The sequence below is a fragment of the Python bivittatus genome, unplaced genomic scaffold, assembly GCF_059951505.1.
Source record: "Python bivittatus isolate LINGU-HERP-01145 unplaced genomic scaffold, Pbiv_v1 ctg000840_np1212, whole genome shotgun sequence".
Classification (NCBI taxonomy): Eukaryota; Metazoa; Chordata; class Lepidosauria; order Squamata; family Pythonidae; genus Python; species Python bivittatus.
Genome location: NW_028277113.1, coordinates 24,175,313 through 24,200,000, shown reverse-complemented (window position 1 = coordinate 24,200,000; position 24,688 = coordinate 24,175,313). Strand labels below are relative to the sequence as shown.

Below are 24,688 nucleotides of genomic sequence, written 5' to 3'. Positions count from 1 at the left end.
TTTAGGAATAAAAATGCCTCTTAATGGATTGACTTCTAAGAGTTGTTTTCTCTAGGTTTACGTCAATAAAATATGTAGGAGAATATTGTTGGGTATGGAGTATTTAGACTTTAATTTTTAAAATTCTGTCAACTGTATAGATATGGGATTAGGTGTGAGAGCATCAGACACATCCTGATGTATCAATTGACATGATCAACAAATAATTAAAAAAAAACAATTTTTCTAGATACGATACACTTTTGGCTGACTATCATAACTTTTTGGCAGGTGTCTGATTCCAGTCTCTGAAAATTAATCAGGTCAAAGACAGTGTGTAAACATTTAAATCAGTTGGATGTATCAGAGTTCCTATGCAGTTAAATCATCTAGATTTCAGACTTTAAAATAGGCTTTAAAATTTTCTTATATATTTTTAAATTGTGCACTTGCAGTTACTGGACATTTTTAATATATAAAGAGACCTTTTGCACATCTGTCTTATTTATAGACATTTTCAAAACTGAAACTTACATGGTGCTTCCTTTTCATTAGTGTAAGGAATAGCTAAGTTGTGATATGATTGATTCATAGCGCAATCCAGTGCATGCATTGGATTGCATAATTGGAGTTTTATTGTTTCTGTTATCAGTAAAATTTGGGTTTCTCTTATATGGGTGAGGAATATAATTTCATTTTGTGTTTGCAGTGAAACTAGCCTGATGGAATGCCCATGAAGCTAATATTTACACATTTGTTAACTTAATTTTCAAATCTGAGTTCATTTTTATTACCTTACTGGTTATGATGATATACTGAATTCTTAGGTTCTGAGCAAGCTACTAACCATATGTTAATCCTTATTTTATATTATTATCAATAATGACAACTTTATATATGGAATGAGAGAAGACATGATAGAGTTATGTGTACAAAGAATCATATTAGGCAGGTTTGTGGCTTCGGTAGGCCCTGGGTCAAAGCACTAGGGAGGGAAATAAAATATGTATATTGTCATTAACTTTTCATCTAGTTGCATTAGAATGCATTTCAGTGTAGAATATTCTGTATAAAAATCTGAAGATAAAGACATGTTATGTTTATCAGTAATAACACTGATGTAGTACATAAATAATAAAAATATGAACTTGATTTTGAAGTATATTGTCATTAATATCCATATTTAACTGAAAAAGTTTAGATAATAAATTCTACAATAGCCTAGATATAAGAATTTACTAATTTTACAACAACATCTTATAGACAAATTATCACCTTATAGCTAATATTGTTGTTTCAGATCTTCTCAATAATAAGTATTAAAAAACTGTTTAATTTATAAACAAGCCACAGGAATACTGTGGATCTAACTGAAAAACCACACATTTCTTAACTCATCCTACTGTTACACATAACTTGTGATATAACTAATTCACCAAGAACTATTCAAAGCTCTGAATCAGTGTTAGATGAAATGGTTATTCTAGAGACACTTGCAAGCTTTTTTAAAATTAAATCAAGACACAGTTGTATAGATATTTGCTGAAATTATATCCATACAATATTAGGCCACAGTGTTTAAAATACTGAAGTTATATTTTTTCTCTGTTTGCATAGGCATTCAAACCTGAAATTAATAGAGTCATTTTTTATTATGGTACATGGGTGCTAAGTTAACTTGAATGCTTTTAAAAGAAAAAAGGAAGGTTTGAACACTAACCATAATAATAATGTGATTATAAATTATTCAGACTTGTTGAAGAGAAAATGTTTTATATACCCTCCCTGCCCCCCAAGATAGTATGGTAACATTTCTTTTTATAAAGATGTGTATAAGAAGGAATGATAGAAGGGAGCATATTCAGCAATAAAATATCAATCATATTGGCAGGATTTTGGGAGGGGGGTTATGTTTGTTTTTAATAACACTGAAGGGTGTTCTTCAATGGATACAGTTTTGTATTTCATTATTGTACAAGGTATGCAAAAGTTTCATTTTACTGGCAAGCAGAGCTCTCACAGATAGCAGCATCTCTCCAGTCTTTAGGAATTCCCCCTTGGGCTTCAGTTTGCTGGGACTCAGCTTTCCCATTCAGAAAAGCCCTTTGACTCTTCCAAGTAGCATTTTCAGAGAGTTCTGTGTAATATTTGCTTTAATCCTATGTATTTTTAAAACATGTAAAATAGTTAAAGTATTAGATTATAGTGGTCATTTTTCTCAGTGATTCAGTAATTCCTGACATTGTCATGTTATTATGCATTCTTCTCTGTTTTTTAATTAATATTTATACAAAATCATAATGAGAGATTATTAACAATGCTTCAGTATAATGTCTAAATTGGCAAACTGTGGTATGTGATCAGAGGCACACTAGACTTGAAGTGCATTTATATACTATAGTTTGTACAAATTATGGCTTGGCATAATAAAAGAATTGACAAACCATTGTTGCTTCTGCCCCAGAGGTCACTCTGCATAGTGACAAAAAGTTAGAAAAAGAAAGCAGCCAAGTTTCTCTAAACCATATTTTACATTGCTATTTGAAAATCCAGTAGGTTTTGAACTAAACTACTGCTTACATTATGGTAGTTTGGTGTGATAGCTAGATTTGATTTTGATTGTGCGGTATCAGATAGAAGATGAGGAAAGTTTTCCAAACTATTTGTCAGGTTCAATATTTCATTCTTTTTTTGGTTACTGCCCTTTTCCACAAAAGCTTGCACCTGGGGAAAATTATAGTGCAAGAGGATCAGAACCAAGAACATTAGCCTTCAGAATGTATGAAATAGTTTTATTCTACACAAGTACTCATTACAAAATTCCAGACTTTGAAAAGTAAAAACCAGCATCAATTTTTTGGCAAGCTGTAAAAAGTCTTGAGGCAAAAGCAGCTGAAAACAAGAAGGTTAAGAATTGTTAAGACAGAATCAAGAAACAGGGCCTACACTTTATATTTGAAACACTTCTCACATTACAAGTATTTAGATCAAATATATATAGCTAAATTCTGTTTTAGTTTTGGCTTGATTTAGATAAAGAAATTAATATGAATATTTAACCTCATGTAGAACCCCACCCTTTTAGTATTGGTGCTAAAATAATTATCCTGTACATTCTGTTAATTTTGCATTATTTTTGTTCCTTACAGGCTCTTGCTGCATGTATTCTCCACCCCAAATCTTAGTTCTGTAGCTAGTTATCTACTCTGCTGAAGGTCTGCTACTGCCACTGTATATGCTGTGAAGGCAGTTAAAATGAGCACTAATCAATCTTTCAAAGTCAAGCAATGAGCATTAGGAGGCCACTATCCTGTGACTAAACACACCCCTTTTATGGAGTGTTGGTGCTAATAAAGGACAGCTTATTACTGAGGCAGAGACCAAAGCTTGGGTGAGGTCAACCATGACTGGCAGTCATCAGTCATTCTTAATGATACTTTTTCTCGTGCTTTCTAAGGGATTCTGAGCAGAGTGCAAATCATTTGGGGTCATCCATAGTTCATGTACCCACAGATGGTAAAGGTTTTGAAAGATAGGTTTAAACTTGTACTTAAAAAAAAAGACCCCCCCAACTAGATAAATTATTTTCAAGTAGACAATAAACAAACACCAATAGAATCTCCTTCCCACTTGCAGATTGTTGTATTTGCCTTCAGTGTGAAAAAATATTTATGCACTACAATGCTTTGTGTCTGATAAAGAACTACATAAATTTATTTTTATGATGTCTGTCTTCTTTAATTATTGCCTTTGATGTGTATTGGTGACTAAATAGAGCTTAACAGGATTTCTCTCCCTTCTTAAATTTCGCAAAGTGAAACTCAGCCAGTCCCTGACAGATGTCTGTTCCTCACCTTCAGGATTATTTTATAAATCCCTTTCTGATGAGCGGAAGTGTCAAATCAAGGACAGGCCATAAAGTAAAAGTATAAAGCTTTTAAAGAGAGATCCTAATAATATATTTAAACATTTTGTACTAGTTTTCAAATTGTTACATGTCTGAGAAGTATATTTTATTTTAAAAGTGAAAGAGTTTGGGTCATAACTTTGTGCGCATGTAATGTGATATTTTCTTATTCCTCATCTTCCTTTCAAGTTGCATGTCATGCATATTGAGAAAGTAACTACGTTACAGATTAAGGAGTATATCTAGGTGGTTTATTAGGCGCTCTCTCTCTCTCTTTTTTTACAAAGTCTCATTTGTACTGTTGTAGGATGTTTTGCTTGTGGTTTTTCTATGCTCTTTCCCCCACCTTTAATTAATTTGCAGCTAAACATAGTAGGTATGAAATAAATGTGAATTCTTTCTTTTTGTTGACTTTCTTCAAGATTTTTACCTCTGATAAACTGTTTATTTTTGCTGATAAAAGCTGCAGTAAACTGAAATCAACACCTTCTGGTTTCTTCTGTCAGTTTTGAATCACAACACATGGAAAAAATATGTTGTGTTGTGCATAGGATCCAGAAGTTGTACTGATGTTTGTCTTAAGTGCATGCACTTCCATTACTAACATTCAAAATCTCAGGGAGAAGTAAACAACTTATTTTTTGCTAGAGCTATCATACCTAAATTGGAAAAATCCACATGATCACCAGATAGCAGCAAAGAGATTCAAAAATCTCTAATATCATGTGGATATTTTGCATAGTGGTCATGTGGATTTTTGCATCTCAGATAAGGTAGCCACATCTTTGCAGTTCATAGCTTTATATAATTAGCTACATACGAAGCCCATTTGGGAAGTATGTTAGCTTGTGAACATATGTACAGCACCTTGTATGTTTGAACAGATGGGTGGAATTCTTATGTAAATAAATAGCACAACCACTTTAAAATGACAACATGAAAATATTTTCCTTTGATATTCTTTTGTTATGGTTCAGTTGCGACATGTTATATAATGGTCATTCTCTTACTTTTAATTATATACTATTCTTTCAGTTTAAAACTGGTCTCTCCAAACTCAGTGGCCCCATGAGAGAGATGATTTTGGTAATTCTACAAGTAAATATATTTCTGATGGTTGTTGGAAAATATGTGCAGCTTTCATAAACAATTGAAAATATGATCAAATAGCTCTGTACCTATGATAAGAAGTGGTCCTTGTTGAAGCTTTATTCAAGAAAGCACTTAAAGATGAGGGTGTTTATGTATTTAAATTTAAGAATATGCTTTAAGTGCTTTCCTGAATTTGGGCCAATGTGCCTGATGCTTCCTCCTGTTGAGACCAGATGTCATGAGAAACAAATCAGGCTTCATGTCCCTGATTCTTTTGCTTTTTCCATGTGGCCCCTACTTGTTAAGTGTTTTAGTCTTATACATAACCAGTTAGTAGAACAGCTTATCCTCTTGAAACTGATGGACAAAGAAAACTAGAATGCACCTCTAACAGGGGTCGGGATATTTGTAGAGCACTTATTTTTAGGTAAATTACTTTTACCTCAGGGAACTGCATTCTGTTTCCAGACCATACTAGAAATAGGTTTCAATTACTACCTAGTATAACTTCTTAAAGCTTAAGCTATTGCATAGAGGTAAGCACCAATTACTTGTGGTTGATTAACCATGGACTTAAAACATGTTGTACCAAATCTGCATTTTCACTGGGATAGATGCATATATAGAACTGTATGCAATTCACTGTTTCTCTGTTTTGCTAAATGTTGGGAAAATGGTATAAACTAAGCTTCTGCAGCTGGCTCACTAATTTGTGAGCATGGAAACCCTGGTGGTAGGTAGTTCAAACCTTTGCATTTAAGTGAATGCTCTAACTGCTTCAGGTTTTCAAGCTCAGCTAAATAATAAAGGCATCTAGGGAAGCATTTTAATATGCTACCACAAAGCTCTAAACTTTTCTAAACATGAGTCTAGCATTCTTGACAATTGGAAGGGTTATTTTGGACTAAATCTTTCTCATCCCAGTTAAACTTTTTTGTTAAAGCAAAATGAGGCTATTGAGTAGGATTGAGCAAATCCTTCGAAAGAGGTGTTTTTCTAATTTTGGGAATGCATACAAAGCACAACTTGAAATAAAATTATTAAGGTAGGACTGTCTTTTTCCTGGCTCACATGGTTCTTTCAGATGCTTGTACTGGTTGTCTCTGCATGTGCATGCACAGCCATTTTACTCATGTGTTTGAATGCTTTAGTATTATCTATGTTGTATTTATTTTATTTATTTGTTGGATATATATCCTTCCTTTTCTCCAGAAGCTCAAGGTGGGCTCTCCCTTCATTTTTATCCTCACAACAGCAAAGCTGTAGGTTGGCCAAAGGTTTGCGACGTTGTGTGGCCAAAAGAAACCGCAAATGGCTGCCTGTTTTTTATTTAAATACTAAGAATTGTATCCAAAGATGTCATACTATTACTCTAAACCTTCTACAACTTAGGTGGCAACCTATTCCAAATGTACAATCCAAAAACACTGGTTCAGCTTATGCAAGCTGTATACATGTATAATTCATGATGACTTCATTATAATAGGTTTTACGTATACTAGTGCTAGTTCTGCAAATATTTGCACAACTTATTATAGGTAGTTTTCTGTACTACCTATGCATACCTATATATGTAGTTCTCTCCACATGTATTATACTACGGCTGTCATAATTCTGGCTATCATTGGCAGCAGCTCTACTAAGGGAATGATCCCACTCCTTCCCTTTCTGTTGGACATCATGCCTAGATAAATGATACATTAAGTTGATGGAAAACTTAGGGTTATGATTCTGTCTCATGTGGCCCATGACATTCGATTGCTTTCTGCCTAAACTGTTCTTGGGGTACCCATAAGATAGAGTAAACAAGAGAAGTGACACTTGAAAAAATCCATTTGTTTTATGTGCTGCCCAGAACATTGCACCTTATTCTTAATCGTGTGTGTTTTTAGGTTGCCAACTTTTCAAGTAGAGTATTTGCAGGACTGCCTGTCTCCAGTTACCTCTGCTCAGCCCATGAGATCTGGGAGAGTAGGCATGGGTTCCTTTTATGAAACAGTGTCAGTTGGCAGGACTCAGCAGATATGCCTTCTCTGTTGCAGAGCCTGTCCTATGGAAAAACATTCCTCTTGAGGTTTGGATGACTCTGACCCTTCTTTCCTTCTATAAGGCCCTGAAGACCTGGTTCTTCTGGATATTAGGCCAGAATGCAGGATAAGCTTTTTTAGAATGAAAGAGATTGTGTTGGCAGGCCTCAGTTAATTCTGATATTTTTGTTATTTCTGTTACTTGGTGTTCTCTTTTCTGTTCTGGGTGTTTATTCTATTATATTTTCTAGTTCCTTGTTTTCTATGTTCGTACAAATTGTAAGTTGTCTAGGTTTGCATCTTACAAATTGGTTGGCCATCTATATCTAGTAAATAAATTAAAAGTAGCATTAATAATACTTAATTTGCTGTGCGCTGATTTAAATTATGGGATTTTAAATTTGTCAGATACTTAACACTAAGAACACACTTAAAAGAGTGATGCAAAAAAAAATTAGTCCAACTTAAACCTAGGCACGTGAAAGCCTTGGCATAAATGTACTCTTTACTTTTAATACAGTACTGAGGTATTTTCAACCCTATGAAAGGCCACACATACTGCATTTCAGCTAAAACAGGTTAATGTGACATAGATGCATAAAGATCATGTGTAAGATCTCTTTAGTGTAATTGTGTGAGACCTTGGCAGAATGACTTCTACCTTTTATCTTTACATGTCATAAGCCAGCATAGGGTTTTTGTGCTGGGAAATTTAGCGCCTTATGAGAGAAGAGTTTGTTATATTAACTTTCCTGCTGAAGGCAGACAACAAAAAAACAATAGCTTCTTTCAAGGGTGAGGTGTAAGCTTCTCTGAAATGTTCATTGTATTCTGTAAGATTTAGCTTCTCTGCCTTCTGTCCATGTTTGATTTTAGGATTTTTTCTTCTCTTTTTTGAGATTCACTTCTTAATCCTGTTGTTCAACAGCCTGGCTGAAAATAATAATAATAATAATAATAATAATAATAATAATAATAATAATAATAATAATTCCTCCTCCTCCTCTTCCTGTTCCTCTTCTTTTTGTAGCTTTTTCTTTGCAGTCTGTATCTGCATGAATATGTTGTAACCCAATGTGAGTTCTTTCAAGTAAATAAAATGCTTAAATTGTAATCTGTGCAAAATGATCATATTTGAAACTCTTGATGTCTTGGTGAGAATCCATAATAGTGGTCATATGATAAATGATCGTAGTGGGAGGAAGGGGCAATATAGTTTTAAGATATCCATGTATTTATATTAAAAAGATTAAAACTAAAAGTCAGATATGCTTTTCCCTTTTCCCTTTTTTTTTCCTAGAGCAGTCAAAAGATATACTGTATCCCCTGTGAAAGGGTGCTTTCAATCCAGTTATCCACTTTGCCCAGTCTCAGATTCCAGAACCTTCTACATACCCTCATTGGTTAAACCACTAAGCCTTTGATTCCTTCCTGATTACACTATGCAAGACATCTATCAAACACTGTCTTATCTGTTTGTAAGGCAGCTCAGGCCTCAGATTTAAGTCATGGGTTTTGGCTACAAGTTGGAGTGTGATTAATAATTGACTAATGTAGCTTTTATTTATCACAGGCTAGCACATTTCACCATTACCGAGTTAACATAAATTAAGTGTAAGCTGTCGTTCAATCTGTTTTTCAGCTCTTCCCTCCCCAAATCTTAAGTCTATCTTTCACTTTTTTAGAAACAAAATCCTTACACAGGGCACAGTCTCAGTCAGTGCCAAAAAGTTGATTTCCTTTTCAGTGGAGTCATATATCACTAGCCCTCCCAGCTGCAGTGTCAGCCTCTGACAGAATGACATGTGTCATTTATCAAAGGGGCCAGGCTGGGCCTTGGGAAACGTACATGACAAAGCCTGAGAGAGTTCATTTCGTAGTCCCCTCCTACCCTCCCTGAGCCTCTTGCCAGGAAAGCCTGTGATGTTTCTGTCTTCACAGCATTACTGTAAGTCCTTCAACCTTCACAGAATTAACCCTTACAGCTACAGCCATCATCACTACTACGGGATATTCCTTAGAGAGTTCTGCCATCTGATATTTTTATTTAATTTTATTTTTTTAGGGAAGATACATGATTCACAACGATATGTTGCTGGAAAATTCTATTTCTTGATTTCCTGTCATCCCTACCCATTGCTCCTTAAAAGTAATTTATGGTGTGGATAGTGTACAAAAACAAAAATCCAAAGTTTTGTCATAGCAAGGCAAGGCCTAAAAATTCATCAGTAAAATATCAGTCTTAAACTCTAAATAGAATGGAGTGAGCAACATTGTTCATAGTAAAGTTTATCTCTGAGTAAATATGCAGACGAGTGTGCTGAGTTGTAAAATGCTCTGGCACTATATAAGTGCAGAATAAACTTACTTGTGTATTTGAATGAATTTTTGCTTAAATATTCTACCTGATAAACATTGTACTTGGCTATTTCAAACGTTAAGTTGAAATAAGAACAGCTAGTGTTTCTTTTGAATGGAATTTAATGTTTGAATTTCATAACATCTGTACAAATGAGGTGATTTGCTTAGCTTTCACAATTCCTGTAAAAAGTGTTTTTCTTAGCATAGAAAAAAAGCAAAAGCACATCAGTTTTTTTTAACACTCAAGGTGTCACTTACATTGAATTGTTTAATATCTGTAATCATATTATTCAGTCCTATAACCAAGGTAATGATTAAAGGCTTAAATGTGAAAATTATTTTCTCTCAAACATAGAATATGCTGCAAAATATAAAAATATATTTTGGTAAAACAAGTATAATAATGAAAGAAAAAGTATTTTCTCTCTCTCTCATATATATAGTGTACACATTCCTTTAAAAACAGTATGCATAGTTGCTGTCACAATAATATTATTTACAGCATCCAAAAATCATTTAAAGATATAGCTAAGGGGATTCAAGCCTCAGCTAGGAACTTTCTAGAAAGGAATCCTATAAATTAGCTATTGCTCAGGAGTGGCTGTTTTCTAGTCAGGGCTGGTCCTTTCATTTGTCTACATAAGGCTAATTTATTTTTGCAGCCAGATGTGAGCTGACAGCCATCACTCAGAGTTTCCTTCCCCCACTGTTAGGAGGTCAGGAAAACAGTCACGTTTCCCATTTTACAGAATCCCCATCAACATTATTGAAGATGGATGTATCTTTAAAGCAAAGATTGATTGTGGATATCGGAGTTATGGTGTCATTTATCATGGTGAATATTATTTAGACTTGGATTGTACAAGGCTGTAACTTGAGACACAGCCAGGGGAGGGACAATCTGGAAACGAGGATCCATGAACTTTAATGGATGGATGCTTTTTCAGAGCTCCATGCACTGTAGTATGATTTACTTTTCTTATAGAAAGGAAACAAGCATTTCAGTTTTAAAGGGCCAGCATGCCTTCTTGTTTCCTTTTGTGGACTCTTCATATATATCAAAGGCTCACAGCTGAGACACAAATAGAATGATAGTATATGAAATTTACATGTATGCAATTAATCATAGTTTCAATATATCACCATAAGAGACATTAAATGAGGTGAACTCAAAGCTTTTGTTTGCTTGAGCTTTTACCTATGTCACTACTAAAGTGCCCAAACATAACTGTATTGTGTAAGAAATAAAATTATCTGAAATTACAGTAGTGTTAAATATAACATAATAACCCTTGTGTCATATTGTGAAAGCTTTCTATATCAAACTGAGTCCCAATCATCTAGTACTTTGCTACTTGAAGACTCCTACTGGTAGGGACAACTGATGAACAATAAATGGTTGGATATGTAAAAATATGTAAAAAGAAAAAGTACAGATTTGCAATATATACTTAATTCTTATGGACATGTGAACACATGGTAAGCATGCAAGAAAATGTTCTAGGGAAGAGCCAGTTTTAACCTTAATATTAAAAATGTTTTGTATATGCTGGTGTTTGAAGTAAAGGCCTTTTAAAAGTGAGGTGTGTTTGCACTTCAGTATAGAAACATGACAATAAAATTTAGTCACCAATTTATTGTTCTAGAACATTCACGAAGTTCATGAACTTCACAAACATTCACAGTGACCATATGACATGTTTCTCAATGCAGTTTATTTCTACTTTGTAATTTTTGTCATTAAAATGAATTAACTTTAATCTGTTGTAAAGATTCAGCTGAATCATAAAATCTAGGTCATCTTGTGAAGTACAGAATAGATATATGGCACAGACACCCCTGATGACTTAAAACATAATTTTTGAAAGTAAATGCATGCTAATCAATCCCAAAGTATTCTTGATAGTGTAATGGCATGAATCCAACAGAGGCTTATTCAACTGGTTGCTCTGGCTGCTTACTTGCATCACAAAAATAGTCATGGTTATGCTCAGCATGAGGCCTTGTAGAATTAGTTTTGAGCAATAAAATCTAAAGATTAGATATCTGACTTCCATTTAATATAGATAGTATATTAACTGCATGTGGAGACCCTTTATTATAGTCTTCAGCTGATGGCATTTGGTTTCTAACGATCTAGAAAGCAGACATTTATTACTGGGAATCCTGTCTTAACTAAATCTTTGTTTATTTTTTACTATTTTAGTATGACTTTATATCTTTGTATAATTTCTTTTAACACTGCCTATTAATGGTTGAAGATCTAGAACATAAATGTTTGCATAAATAAATATCTATTTCATTAAAAAATATAAGAGGCCCTCAAATTGAATTTCTGGTTATTACATCTATGCAGTTTTCATGGCAATGTTAAGGGAGTGGATTGCCATTCCTTCCAATATTTTTTTTAAATTTCCCTGTTTAGTGAAGATCCCTGGAGTTTCCAGGCAATCCCACATTTAAGCTCAATTTTTGAAATCACCTAAGCTCAGCCAGGTGCTGCTACCTCTGAGGCTCTTACTATGCCCTTGTAAATATCACTGTTTCTATCATTAAAAAAAAAAATGGAGGAAGACTCTAGGTATTAAACTACAAGGTTTTACAAAGTCAGAAGAATATTAAACATTAATAAATTTCTCTGTCATTACAGTGCAAAATTAAGCAACAAAAAGGGACAATAACTGTGAGCATCTGTTCAGATTGCATGTATCTTCTATTTCTAACTAACAAAGAAAATCTATCATATGGAACAATAAGGGGCATTTCTTTTTCCAAATACTGATTTATTTGTTGAAGCTGATCTTGCATTTATATTTAGATATTCTTGACAGCTCATGCTTCTCTGTGGCATGTGATATTATACAAGTCTACATTCTAAACAATTAATTGACTACATAGTAATCTAGGTAAAATAGAACATTTGCAAGGGGAGTTATTTTGCACTTTTATCTCAGGGATATCAGACTTTTGAGGCCCCAGATCTGGGCCCATAGTATTGGCAGTGGGTGGCACAAAAGAAAAATACCTGTAACTTGCAATAGTTCTTGCAAGTTTGTCAATATTTCACCAGATTTTGGTAAAGTTTCATGACATGTTGATCTTTAATGTTTTTATTTAGTGGAGTGTGGTGGACATTCTAGTTCATGTTACGGTATCTGCTAGAAAAGCCATTGATAGCCTGATTTACATATAATTTATGCCTCTTTTTATTTTATCTTCTTCTTTTAATGACTTTGGGAGTAATGTCACTAAGTCTGCAGTTCTGTGTACAGTGGGAATTGCTCCTGACTGACTGCTAGTTTACTATTCTTATAAGTATGTTTTGCTATCATACATAGAAGAAAAAAATGTAATCTGGTTGTGCCTTTAAGTAGGATGCTGCCAAAATTGATAAGTGTACATAGTGAGATTCGATAAAACACTCACTGCCACCAGATGAAATAGTTGTAATACTAGGCTATATTCCAAAATAAGTGTTTGGAAATAAGTTCCGTAAAAGTCAAAGATTTCTAAATATTTATGTTTAGGATCAAGCTTAGTACTATTTAGTAAGAAGAAATTGGCTTAGATCCTAACAGTTTGGCTTAACTGGACTTAGGTTTGGGTTGTCAGTTCTACTCTATACCAGTAATACTCTGCTGTAGTTTGTATAAGGAATATTTTTTCCAGATAAAGAAACATGCAACATGTTTATAAATAGGAAGTACTTTATCAAATTCATATTTATCATAGCCACTGTAATGTTGACTAGGGGTCAAGTTCATTATAGTAAATAATAGCATAACCATTATTAATGCATGTAGGTCTATGCCATAGTTATGATATAAGACTGCTGTTTCCTGATTAAAATCTATTTGGTGACACAGAGATATAATACAGATTCTCTCTGCCTTATGGTTACTGACAGCAGCTTCTGGTATTCTGCTTTTTTCTGACAGTGGAGTATATTAATGTGGACATACCTTACAGAATGGGCTCTGAGCTTCAAAAAGTATAGAATTTGGAAAGGTGTCTAATTTCAGTAGTCATACTGTATATCCATAAGCTATGCATATTTATCATGGTGTATTACAGGATGCAGCAAATGTCATGAAAACTATTGTGTTTAATTTTTTTTCCTGAGTACCTCAATGAAGTGATTGATTATAGTTATCCATCTTAAGGGTCATCTATCAACTTTTAGTTGCTACGCAATCAAACAAGCAGCTGTTTGCTTTGAATCAAGCTGAAAACTTGACAGTCATCGCATTCAAGTATGATTTTAGTGTTCACAGAATTATTATGCACACAACATTAAAATAATCATTTTACTACTATTATTTACTACTATACTGATGGGTTAAATATAAACAAAAACTGTTAGCAAACCATATACAGGTTCTATTCCAGTAAATAAGATCATCCTTTTTGAAAAATTCAAATTATGGTCAGCTACTGCTGTTCTTATTAGAATAGAACTCTGGTCATGGTATTAGATAAAAGTACTTAACAATATTTATCTCATTTGTCCTCATAACTAGGCAGTGACATAGGTCTTTAATGCTCCTATTTTACAGAAGGAGCACTGAGAAATAGTGATTTCACATAGCATCCTACTTATTTTAGCATCTGTTTTGCTATTTCCAGCTTTTACTGCTGAATCAGAGGAAAGGAGAGAGGACAGGTCAATCCACATACTTATTTATAATGTAACTGATTGCCAATTTTGCATATGCTTAGTCATTAATTGACATTTTCAAGAATTAAAAAAAAAATAAAAGTATGAAAAACCAAACAATTCAATTCATCCTGGAAATATTGTACTGATTTTGATGTTGAGTATTCTAGACAGCATTCAAAGAGAATTGATTTGCAGGTAACTTCAGCACAAAGGGGAAAGTTATGTTTACATGATCTCTCAATGTCAGAAAAGTTTATGTTTGTAAGCTCTAGTTAATAGGAAATGGCAGTTATCCATGACAGTAGTTTTATAGCCCACAGCCTGCTAAAGAACTACTGTAAGTTGTCAAGAAGCTTCATAGAGGGAAGGGAAAAGCTTTTGACCATTGTCTGTGATGCTGTAATTTAATACTCATTGTGGACTATATCAGTTACAGTCTACTGTGAAAAAGCACCATATAAATTTAAACTCATCTGATATTTGAATTTGCAAGAATATTGAACAATTATGTACAAATAAATCAGCAGTTAAGTTCTGACATATGCTGCCCTTTTGATAATTTAGCCAAAGCTATTGATAGTAAGTAGATAGATATACGTTGTCCTGCCTATTATTGCTAAGAAATATTTTTTTATATATGTATGGCCTTAGTTCTTCCCTTGTTCCATTCTAGCATTAGTATCATTTCTGGAAAAATTTCCATGCTTCCATTTTGATACACGACAAATCAAAAGCACAAGATGATGTGGGATACAATGAGTATGACATGATATGAAAGCTAAAATATGTAACAAAGCCTATGCAGTATTCTGAGTTGCACTGTAGTTGTGTGTGAGATGAACATATATAGTATGCTTAATTTATATCACAAATTGACATATTTGATCTCCAGAAATGTGTGTGATGACACTCTCTAGTAGATTTGTGTTTAATTAATCTGTGGACTCTATGTCAGCGCTGAAGAGATTATATATGTTATATATAATCCTGTGATGGAGTCAGATGGCCAATAAACAGATAACAATATGATTGTGAAACTGCCCATTATTTTTGATCCTCTTAGTACAAAATGTATAGATTATTTTTGTAATCTGGGGAAGTTGAGACTTACTAACTTCAATTAGTTAAATAAAATCATTTTAATCTCTGTCTTACTAGTAGATAACATATATGCAGTTTTCAAAATAAGCTTTTGAAAAAAAATTCATGGGTACTACACTCTTTTGTAATTGGTAGACCCAAATTGCACTGTCATAACAAAAGCTTTTTGATTCTTGATAGGTAATAATCATAGTAATTGGTAAGTTTATTGACAATAATGGTGATACAGCTTATAAATGAATGTTAACTCTTTGTTGCCTAAATGCAATATTATGTTAAGTCAGTTGTTTGTGTTAGTAATGTGACTGTTTCAGGTCAGGTTTGGCCAATTGCCTACTAAGAGACACTTTCTGTTCCACCAGCTGATTGTCTCTCTCCTCTTTGAGCATTTCTTGGTCACAGTTCTTGAATTTCATTTTGTTGCATGTAAGAGAAGATTTCTTTAAGGATTAAAGATAAAGATGCTGTTTCACTAGTTATTTTATTGTTTCAAACTTGAATAGTTAGCTGTATAATGGCTGTAATGATAAAACTTGAATTAATTGTAGAGAAACACCATGTACAACTTGGTATTACATACATTTATTTATGTTGTCTATTTAAATAAAATAAAAACCTGTAGGAAGCTGTGCTTCTTCACTGCCGTTTTCCTATATCACTTTCTTGTTCATCAGGTTGTATTTCATAAGAAATTACTCCTTCTAAACTGATAGATAGTTGGCCTGATTCTCAAGCAGTATCACCAAAATCGATTGGGTATTGTCCCACTACTTCATTTCTATGTGATGCACAAAAAATTGCTAGGATCCCAAGGCAAATTTCTGACTCTTGATCTTTTTTTAAATTGTTATTTCTCAGAATGTGGAGATAAATTTGGGATTAGATAGGGAAGAAGCAAGATTAATGATGATGCAAGGATCAGCTGTTCACTACATAATTTGTATATTGTTTTAGGTAGACAATAACTAAAGAGGTATAAGTTGGCAGAAGGGAAAGCATCATCTTGATACGCATGATCCTTTGAAGGGCAACCAATGTAGTAAAGCTGCTGCTTATAACAGTTTGGGCTGTGCTTAACTATCTGCTTGTAACAGACTCCCTTTCGACTCTACTTACATATCTGTAAATTAAATATTATGAAGATTCTCCCAAACTAAGAATAGTTTCCTTTTTTTTTTTTTTGCACTTTACTGTGTTGTGATGGAAATGTCTTCAAGACATAAAAATTTACAAGTCCCTGAAATCAGTATTCTTTTTCAGCTACAAGCCACATGAAAAACCTGTTGTTTTAATCCAAATACACTAAAAACATCAGAACAATAAACACAGGCCACAACAGAAATTAAAACATTTGAACATACTCTGGTTTATATATCTTCCTTAGTGGTTAATTTTTCCATATTTTCCTATTTAATGCTATAATCAGTAGGAAAGGCTTCCACTGACTCACACTAGCTAAGTATTTGAAACAGGTATTACAGGTAGTCCTTGCTTAACAGTGGTAATTTGGACTGGCAACTCCATCACTAAGTGACGTGATTGTAAAGTGTGATGTCACGTGACTCTGCCAACTTATGATGGCAGTTGCAGCAGTTCCAGTTGCTGTCATTAGGCAAATCCCTCCTGTCGGCTTCTCCATTGACTTTGCTTGTAGGAAGCCGGCAGTGAAGGTCGCAAATGGCGATCATATGATTGCGGGATGCTGTGACCATCATAATTGTGAGCTGGTTGCAAAGTGCCTGAATCCTGATCATGTGACTGCAGGGATTCTGTGACGGCCACAACTGTGTCATTCCTTATGAGGAACAGTCCTAAGTCCCTTCGTTCAGCACAGTCGTAGCTTCTAACGGTCACTGAATGGTGGTTGCTGAATGAGAACTACCTGTATTTGGATTAGGGATTCCTTTACCACCTAAAAACAAAGTTTTTCTGCAATATTTTTTTCTTCAGTAATGTTATATTTATATTCTATTTTTATAATTATCAAAAGCTATTACAAAATATTAATGTTGAATTGCTTAGAGTATGATGAACTTCATAATTTCCTTTACCTCAGATGATCACTGGATTGTTTGATTATCCCTTGTCTCTTCCCCAGGTAATAGGAGTAAGTAAACCAGATAGTATCAAGGGCAAAACCCAATGAAAACAGACAGAAAATCAAAAATCAGGGTCTATAGAGAATACAAGTTAACAGATAAATAAGTGCATGAAATATGAAAATATAATTCAGAAAGTACCAAAAGTCAAGTTTCTTTTCAATGTATGATGAAAAAGCTCAAACAACTATGTACTATTTAACTTCTAAAATGTTGCTTTTCATTTTTCTTGAAGCAGAAAATTCTTATGCATGTTTTACTCTAGTTGTATGTTTTGCTCTTTCAAATGAAATAGTAAGTAAAATTCCTATTTTGAAGAATGACTGTTGTTAATGGTTATTATACCTGTGCTATAAACTCTTGTTTTATGTTCTAGTACATGACAAAGCAGTAAAATTAGTTTAATCAAATATAGTTTAACTATAATCATGGTAATGCATTGGAAAGCATTCCTATAGCATAAAGATTTAGAAATCCCAAGCCCTGATCAAGGAACAGATCTACATATGATCAACAGAAATATATCAACAAAATATTTCCTAATTTGTCAGAGAATATTGCACTTGATTTTCAGCAAAAATAATAAGTATTACTATCTCTGAGGACCAGTTCAGTACAATTACTCCAGGTAATATCATTGTCTGCATGCCAGGCATGGGAACACAAATGACCAATGAATTAATAAAATTAGTAGTAAATATTTGTATGTGGCACTAGTATGATGAAATAGGTGTATCTGATGGATATTTTAATTAAAAAAATTATTCATGAATTTTCAATTCAGAGTAGTATGGTAATGGCTTGTTTCATGCTTTTTTCTCAGAAGTAATTTTTTTGGATTTTCACTAGCAATAGTTAACCTATTTTAAAGTTTCTGTCTTCTCTGTGATCCCAACTTGTTTTGCTGCATAATTAAAACTAAAAACAAACTCTCAAAATTTTATGTTTGGTCATTCGTTATGTATCTCTACTGTTTCACAGTTTTAGTCATAGATTTATAAAATGTATTTTAAAAATTCGGACATCAATATAATAGAATAATATGAATGTGGTTGGCGAGCAAAAATAAAATGATTACAATATAACATAAGTAGCTCCTAAAACAAAGACAATAAACTCAAGATAGAAATGTCAATAAAATAAGTCACAACCTAATGGTAAATAAGGTATGGTACAATAAAATCTTGAAAATATGAGCTCCTGAGCTAAATTAAGGGCTGAAATGACAGTACATTCATATCTGTATCTATATCTCGCCATCCTGTATTTTTCAGACTGTGCTACTGATCTTTCAAGATCTCTGGCATATTCATTTAATGGATTCAGGTAAGCAGAAAGTCCTTCAATTTAGCTCTGGCCATACTAATTCTAACTTGGTGCATAAACTTCTTCCTGGGTAGAAATTCCCCAAACTTGTGATCTCTAATTGCTGCAGAGTTGAAAATGAATGTGAAGAATTCCACTTTTAGCTAAGTCTAACTTACCTAGCTTAACAATACGTATTAAATAAGAAACAAGTATGGTTACTGATGTACATTTTTAAAATTTACTATGGTTAGATTTTGCTGCCAAATCAGAGCAGGAAATAGAAGAAAATTTGTTCTGACACAAAATTTGTAGGAGTTTGATCTGGAGTTATTTTTATAGTAGGGAAAGGAAAATAAAAAGTTTCAAAATGTGCTTGGATACAGGATGTATAAATCTAAAATTAGTGCTTACTTGCAATAAATATGCAGTACTACATTTATGCCATCATATATTATGTGCTATCAAGATGAGAATTTGATCTGCATTGCTCCAAGCAGAATCAAAGGAATGAAATAAAAATGTATAATTTGGTTTTAAGTGGATATGTGCCTTGCTAACTAAGGTAATCATTTAAACACATCTTCTTTTGCAAGTAAATTATTCATCGCCTGAAGTTTTTGTCTTTCATGATTTAGAGCACTGGAAAGTGCTAGCTTTGAAGCTAACTCCTCGGGGCTGATCAAATTTGAAAATGATCCCAGGATTCTACCCTAAATGTTCTTATTTTACTTACAGAGATTAGGATTAAAAATCCAGAGGAAATATTATCTATTGTTTTCATTCTTAGTTAATAAGTTCCAAGGTCCTAAGTGCCAGCTCAGCAAATAATATTAATGCTGAGTCAGAATAGATGCATTAGATAATTTATTCCCATCACATAATGACATAACTATGAATAGTTTACTAAAGTGCTTGGAGATTTTCCCACCTCCGCTGGAAACACTGCTGAAGCCTTGGCTTTCTGTGGAATATGGATATGGACAGGACACTAAATAATCGCCCTATTTATACTTTCATTTTACTGGAGCTTCATCATGCCCTGACATCCCTAATATTTATCCTGATGTTGTCCTCATCTTATCCTGAGCATATGAATATAACAACATTGTTACCAAATGTACTGATATAAAAGTAGTCTGTTCTCCTTTAGAGCAACACTGTCCCACCACAACTTGATGATGTATAAATTTTTTAACAATTCATTATTGTGGAAATAAAACCAGATAATCTGGGAATATTAAAAAAGTGTCAATAAGCCCCTTCCCCTCTCACCACTAGCAGCCTCCTCTGCAGCCGTTTTTCTCCTTATCTTTCCCTTCTCCTTTAGCACTTTATTTCCTTATTTACTGTCATAACAGTCACCTCCCCTATTTAAAACAAGAAAGGAGAGGAGAGCAGACCTCCATTATTTTATCTGAAGAAGATCCAAAGCTGTATTTGCACTGTTCCATATTAACAGTACTCTGAAATAACCAAATCTATATTATTTTATTTGGAGAAGAAGTTGTAGCATATTTACATAGTCACTTCAGCACTACTTTTCCTCATTGCAAGATTTATAAAATGATGAAAGACATCAGGCTGAGCTTTTCTTGACTTTTTGTCAGTTTCCCTATATTTGTTGGTTTCCATTATAATCTGCAATCCTAAATGGAGATAATTGCCCAGCAGCTAGCCAGGTTCAGTTATCCCACCCTACAGGACTTAGCTGCACAATCCTATGCTGATTCAGAAGGCTGGGTAGATGATGCTTACATCACTCATTAGTGTGGAAATGCCCACTATCTCTTGTGTGCCCTTTTCCCGTTTGCACAGCCAGATTAACCACCTAGTTTAATGGGGAGTTGAGGGCAATGAAGAGATATTGACAACAGTTTGAGAACAAATGGAAAAAATCTGGGTCTATGCACTAGAGTTCAAGTTATATTGTTGAATATAATTATAAATCTCTGAAAATGGCTGAATGCTTTTTATTAAAACCAACATTACAAGCTATGATTCTGTTGGAAAGAGAACAAGAGGAATTTTGTTAATCAGGGAAAAGAGCAGATAAGATTAGTTTGCACAAATGATTTCTCCTGGAGATATCGGGAGGGTCTAAACCATTTTTTTTTAGGTTGGTGTTTTTTTTAATATATGTAGGAATATAGTTCCCACAATTGTACAATTAAGAACATTGAAATCCAGCATGTTTGAAAAGCATCAGTTTGGAGATAATCTTAAAAATGACTTCTTCTTTTCGTTATATTGATTGAGAAAAATAAATATATCACCACAAGAATTTTCTCAATCTGACTACAAATGCTATTTTATTAAAGCACAGAAATGGTCTTGTTGGATCACATTATGATCCGTTGAGCTCAGAATCTTACTTCCAGTCATGGCTTCCACAAATACAAGGATAGATCTCCACAATCCTGGCTTTCTCTGTCATTTTTCATCAATATTATTACATATTCGTAACTATATAATATGTTCATATCAATCTTTCATGGAATGGTGACCTCCAAATGGGCTACAACTCCCATTGTTCCAAGTCAGCATGAGCAAACTGGCTACAATAAACATTAGCCTTAACCAACACACCCACTAAGGCATGCTAGGTGGATATGATGGGAGCTGCAGTCTAATACATGGTGGTTCTATTTAGTTTTCAAGGATAATTGTCAGGCAGATAGTTTCTTAAGCTTGATTAGTAATTGAATTAGCAGGGCTTAATTTAGGATAGTGCTTAGTTCTGCAACACTGGCAGTAATACTGAAAGAAGAAAATATTTCAGAGCAGATCTTTTACAGGTCTGGCTCCATTCTTACATATGGGCAAGTTTGATCCAAACCAATAGGTTTTATAAGCTTGTTTCTTATTTGCTAATAATTTGCTGTTTTAATCTTAAGGTACATGTGAGTACCTTTGTCCTTTGATCTTCCAGTAATGGGGAAATTTCGTGAAACAAGGGAGTTAACATAGAGTTCAGAGCAGTTCCTTTCTCCAAAGACATGGACAGTTCCTACCCCCAAGGAAGGGGAAAAATCTTGCTATAATGTTAGGAAAGCTGTATTTAGGAACACATCCACATGTGCCATATCTAACATCACACAGGATAGAATGCTTAAGATTTCTGACTTACTGAGAACAAGCAGTATGCTGGTGCTTGATGTTCTGATATTCATTTTGGCTTCTCCTTGTAACAGGAGGGTCTTACCCAATTTCTCTAACCTGGCACCCGAAAATTCCCTGTGCTACCTGGGAGATGTAATTTCAATACCTGTAGAGGGCATCAAGTTGGAGAAGTCTGACATAAGTAAACAGTGGAATCCCCCACCCCCACCCCCACCCCATGATGTGCAGAGTGGGATTTTGGCTTATTTCTTCCAAACAAGCCCAACAAATCAAAGACAAACTGTGGTTTCTTAATCTACCTTGTTAGGAGAGGAATATATCAGTACTCTAGCATAGGCATTCTCAGCAAACCAAAATTGCATCAAAATAGTGGCATGTACATAGCGACAGCATGATACAGACTCCACCCTTATATAATTATTTGTATGATGCAAATAATTAAGTCAGTTTGTGTGGCACGGCATCATGACACATGTTTTGTCACTTCTTCTCCTTACCCCCCCAGGCACTTACATGTTCCAGGCTTGTATGACATGGAAAATAAGCCACTGACAGAATTAACTGAGCAGCATGTAATATTGGATGTGAAAAGGTCTAAATAGGATATATATGCTATGCTATTTCATTTGTTGGTTCGCAGTATCTAAGAAGAATTTTTTACTCATTCACTCAGTACATTCTATACTGTGTACATGTCTGTTTCTTACAAAACCAAATATGACGGCTTATGAACAGGATGGAAGTAATTTTTAGTTTAACTGCAAGAATTAACAGCTATATGTCTTGGATTCCATTGTGAACTCTGCCTCTTTCACAGTCCTTATTAACTCTCCTTGACTGGTATTACCATGTGTGAAATGAAGATAATAGCATGAAATATCAGTGCAGCAGCACAAGCAAGTAGATTTTTTCATGTGGTGCATATCCAGGCCTTTGTGAGTTACATTCTGGTTTCTAGTTGCCCTACAAAACCGGAGTACCCCTATGCAAGCTATTGCTCTCTAGCTGTATAGGACTATATTTCTCAGTCATCATAGTTAAAGACCTACTCATCTGGTTGGTAACAATTTTCAGGAAAGCTTAACTGGAACAAGACTGATTTTCTGTGCAATTAGATTTGATAATACTGTATATATGGAATTTCATTTCCTCCAGTGGATATGAGACATTTATCATTACAAGTTGAATATATCAGTTCTCCAATTTGGGATCTTGCAATTAATGCCAAATGTTAAAAGATGCCTAACTTGCTGATCTTGTGCTTTTTAATTGCTGCTTTGTGATATATACTCTTTAAATGCTTAGAAGTTTTAACTGAAATTGGTATACTGAATTTTGATTGCTTTAAAAATATATACTATTTCATTAAACTTAGAACAATTACATTTTCATGGAAGTGACAAAATATATTAGAAAGGAAACATGGTATATTGGCAAAAATACAGGAATATTTGGCCTAGGAATCACTCCCTTAAAAATGGGTAGCTTATTGAAATTTGGAAATATAATAAAGAACTATGAACAATCAATGAAGAAATTCTAAGAGTATCCTATTACCATATTTTCCCCCTACTAAATAGCTTATACAGAGTTTTAATCGGTTCTGTTCTTTCTCTCTCTCTCTCCCTCCCTCCCTCTCCCCAATAGTGGTTTATCATTTGCACTGATAAATACTATTAGAATGAAGATGTACTAACACTGAATCCAGAAACAATGCACAAAGCATCCTAAGATAGTTCAGAAATTATTTCAACTTAGAAAATGAAAAAACAAGACTGGTCCAGTTTTCAGCCTGAAGATAGGATTTCATTAACCTTTCTTCCCATTTTTTTCATTACCATCTTCACATGGTGGCAGGTAACCCAATAGCATTGCTGGTTGGAACAGAATCTTGGTGTTAAGGTCAATAGAATGATGGTGGTGAAGTTAAGACCAACCACCATGGAGGGTCAGGGCAGGTGGGCTCTTCAGGTGTGAGGGAGACCAACTTGTTTAGGAAAAGGAAATCTAAAATCAAATTTGGAACAAGCAATGGCAAATCACTTCTGTATTGTTGAAACATCCATGCAAACATTCATGGATATGGCTTATTCAGTTAGTTCAGAAAGAATAATTTAAAAAAAATTATTTGTTTTTTAATTTAAAATACAAACTACAAAACACAAAACCAGTAATAACAAAAGCATAAAATAATTCAATCAAACAACCAAAATATAACACACATAACTTAATCTCTACGTGCACCCATTACCTGTGGGACTTATAAGCCTCCTTATCTCTTTACTTTTTGTCGTCATGGATTTTTATTATTAATAATTTTTAATAAGCTCTCCTCTCCAAAAGGGTGATATATATTGATCTGGTTTTACTCCCTTCCCTTTAACAAAAACATATTCCAGAATTTCACCCCATATAACATCAAAATAATTCCTTTTTGCCAGACCGTTTTTATATTTTAGTTCACATGTCAATTTATCATTAATAGCAATATTCCATATTTCTTTAAACCAATCTTCAAGCTCGTATTCAAAACCCACTTTCCATTTTTAACTATTATTTATCTTAAGGCAGTAACAAAAATTATCATCTCTTTCTTTTGCTATTCTAGTTTCATGTTTCCAAAATTTAACAGTAATGCAATTTTTGGACTTATTTGCAAATTAATAGACAATATTTCATTAATCTCAACAAAAATCTTTTCCCATTTTTTTTACCTTTTCACATTCCCACCATAAATGCAAATAAGTCCCAATTTCTCTTTTACACCTCCAACAATTTTTTAAATTACTTCTATTATAATGGCTTAAAGTTACTGGGGTCATGTACCATTTCCAAACTGTCTTGTAACAATTCTCTTTAATTCTAACAGACATATTTTTCATAATTCTTTGCGTCCAAATCTTTGACCATTCCTCTTCTGTAATATTAATACCTAAGTCACTCTCCCAACTAAATTTCATTCCTTGTTGTGCTTGATTACCCTCTAACAATATTTTATATATTTTACCTACTAACCCTTTAGTTCAGAAAGAAT

The 24,688-nt window shown here is 33.8% G+C and overlaps 1 protein-coding gene across 3 annotated transcripts in view; it reads left to right on the top strand.

The window, feature by feature from the left end:
* The window catches only part of TSHZ1 (teashirt zinc finger homeobox 1), a 78,228-nt gene that overhangs the window by 9,585 nt on the left and 43,955 nt on the right, over window positions 1-24,688 (top strand). Inside the window, exon 2 of one of the 3 annotated variants that reach the window (XM_088130688.1) lies at window positions 18,501-18,552. The exons of the other annotated variants lie outside the window; for them this stretch is intronic. Coding sequence (XP_087986814.1) covers window positions 18,543-18,552 — 10 coding nt within the window. The 5' untranslated portion in view covers window positions 18,501-18,542. The remainder of the gene's footprint in view (window positions 1-18,500; window positions 18,553-24,688) is intronic. 3 annotated transcript variants of the gene reach the window in all.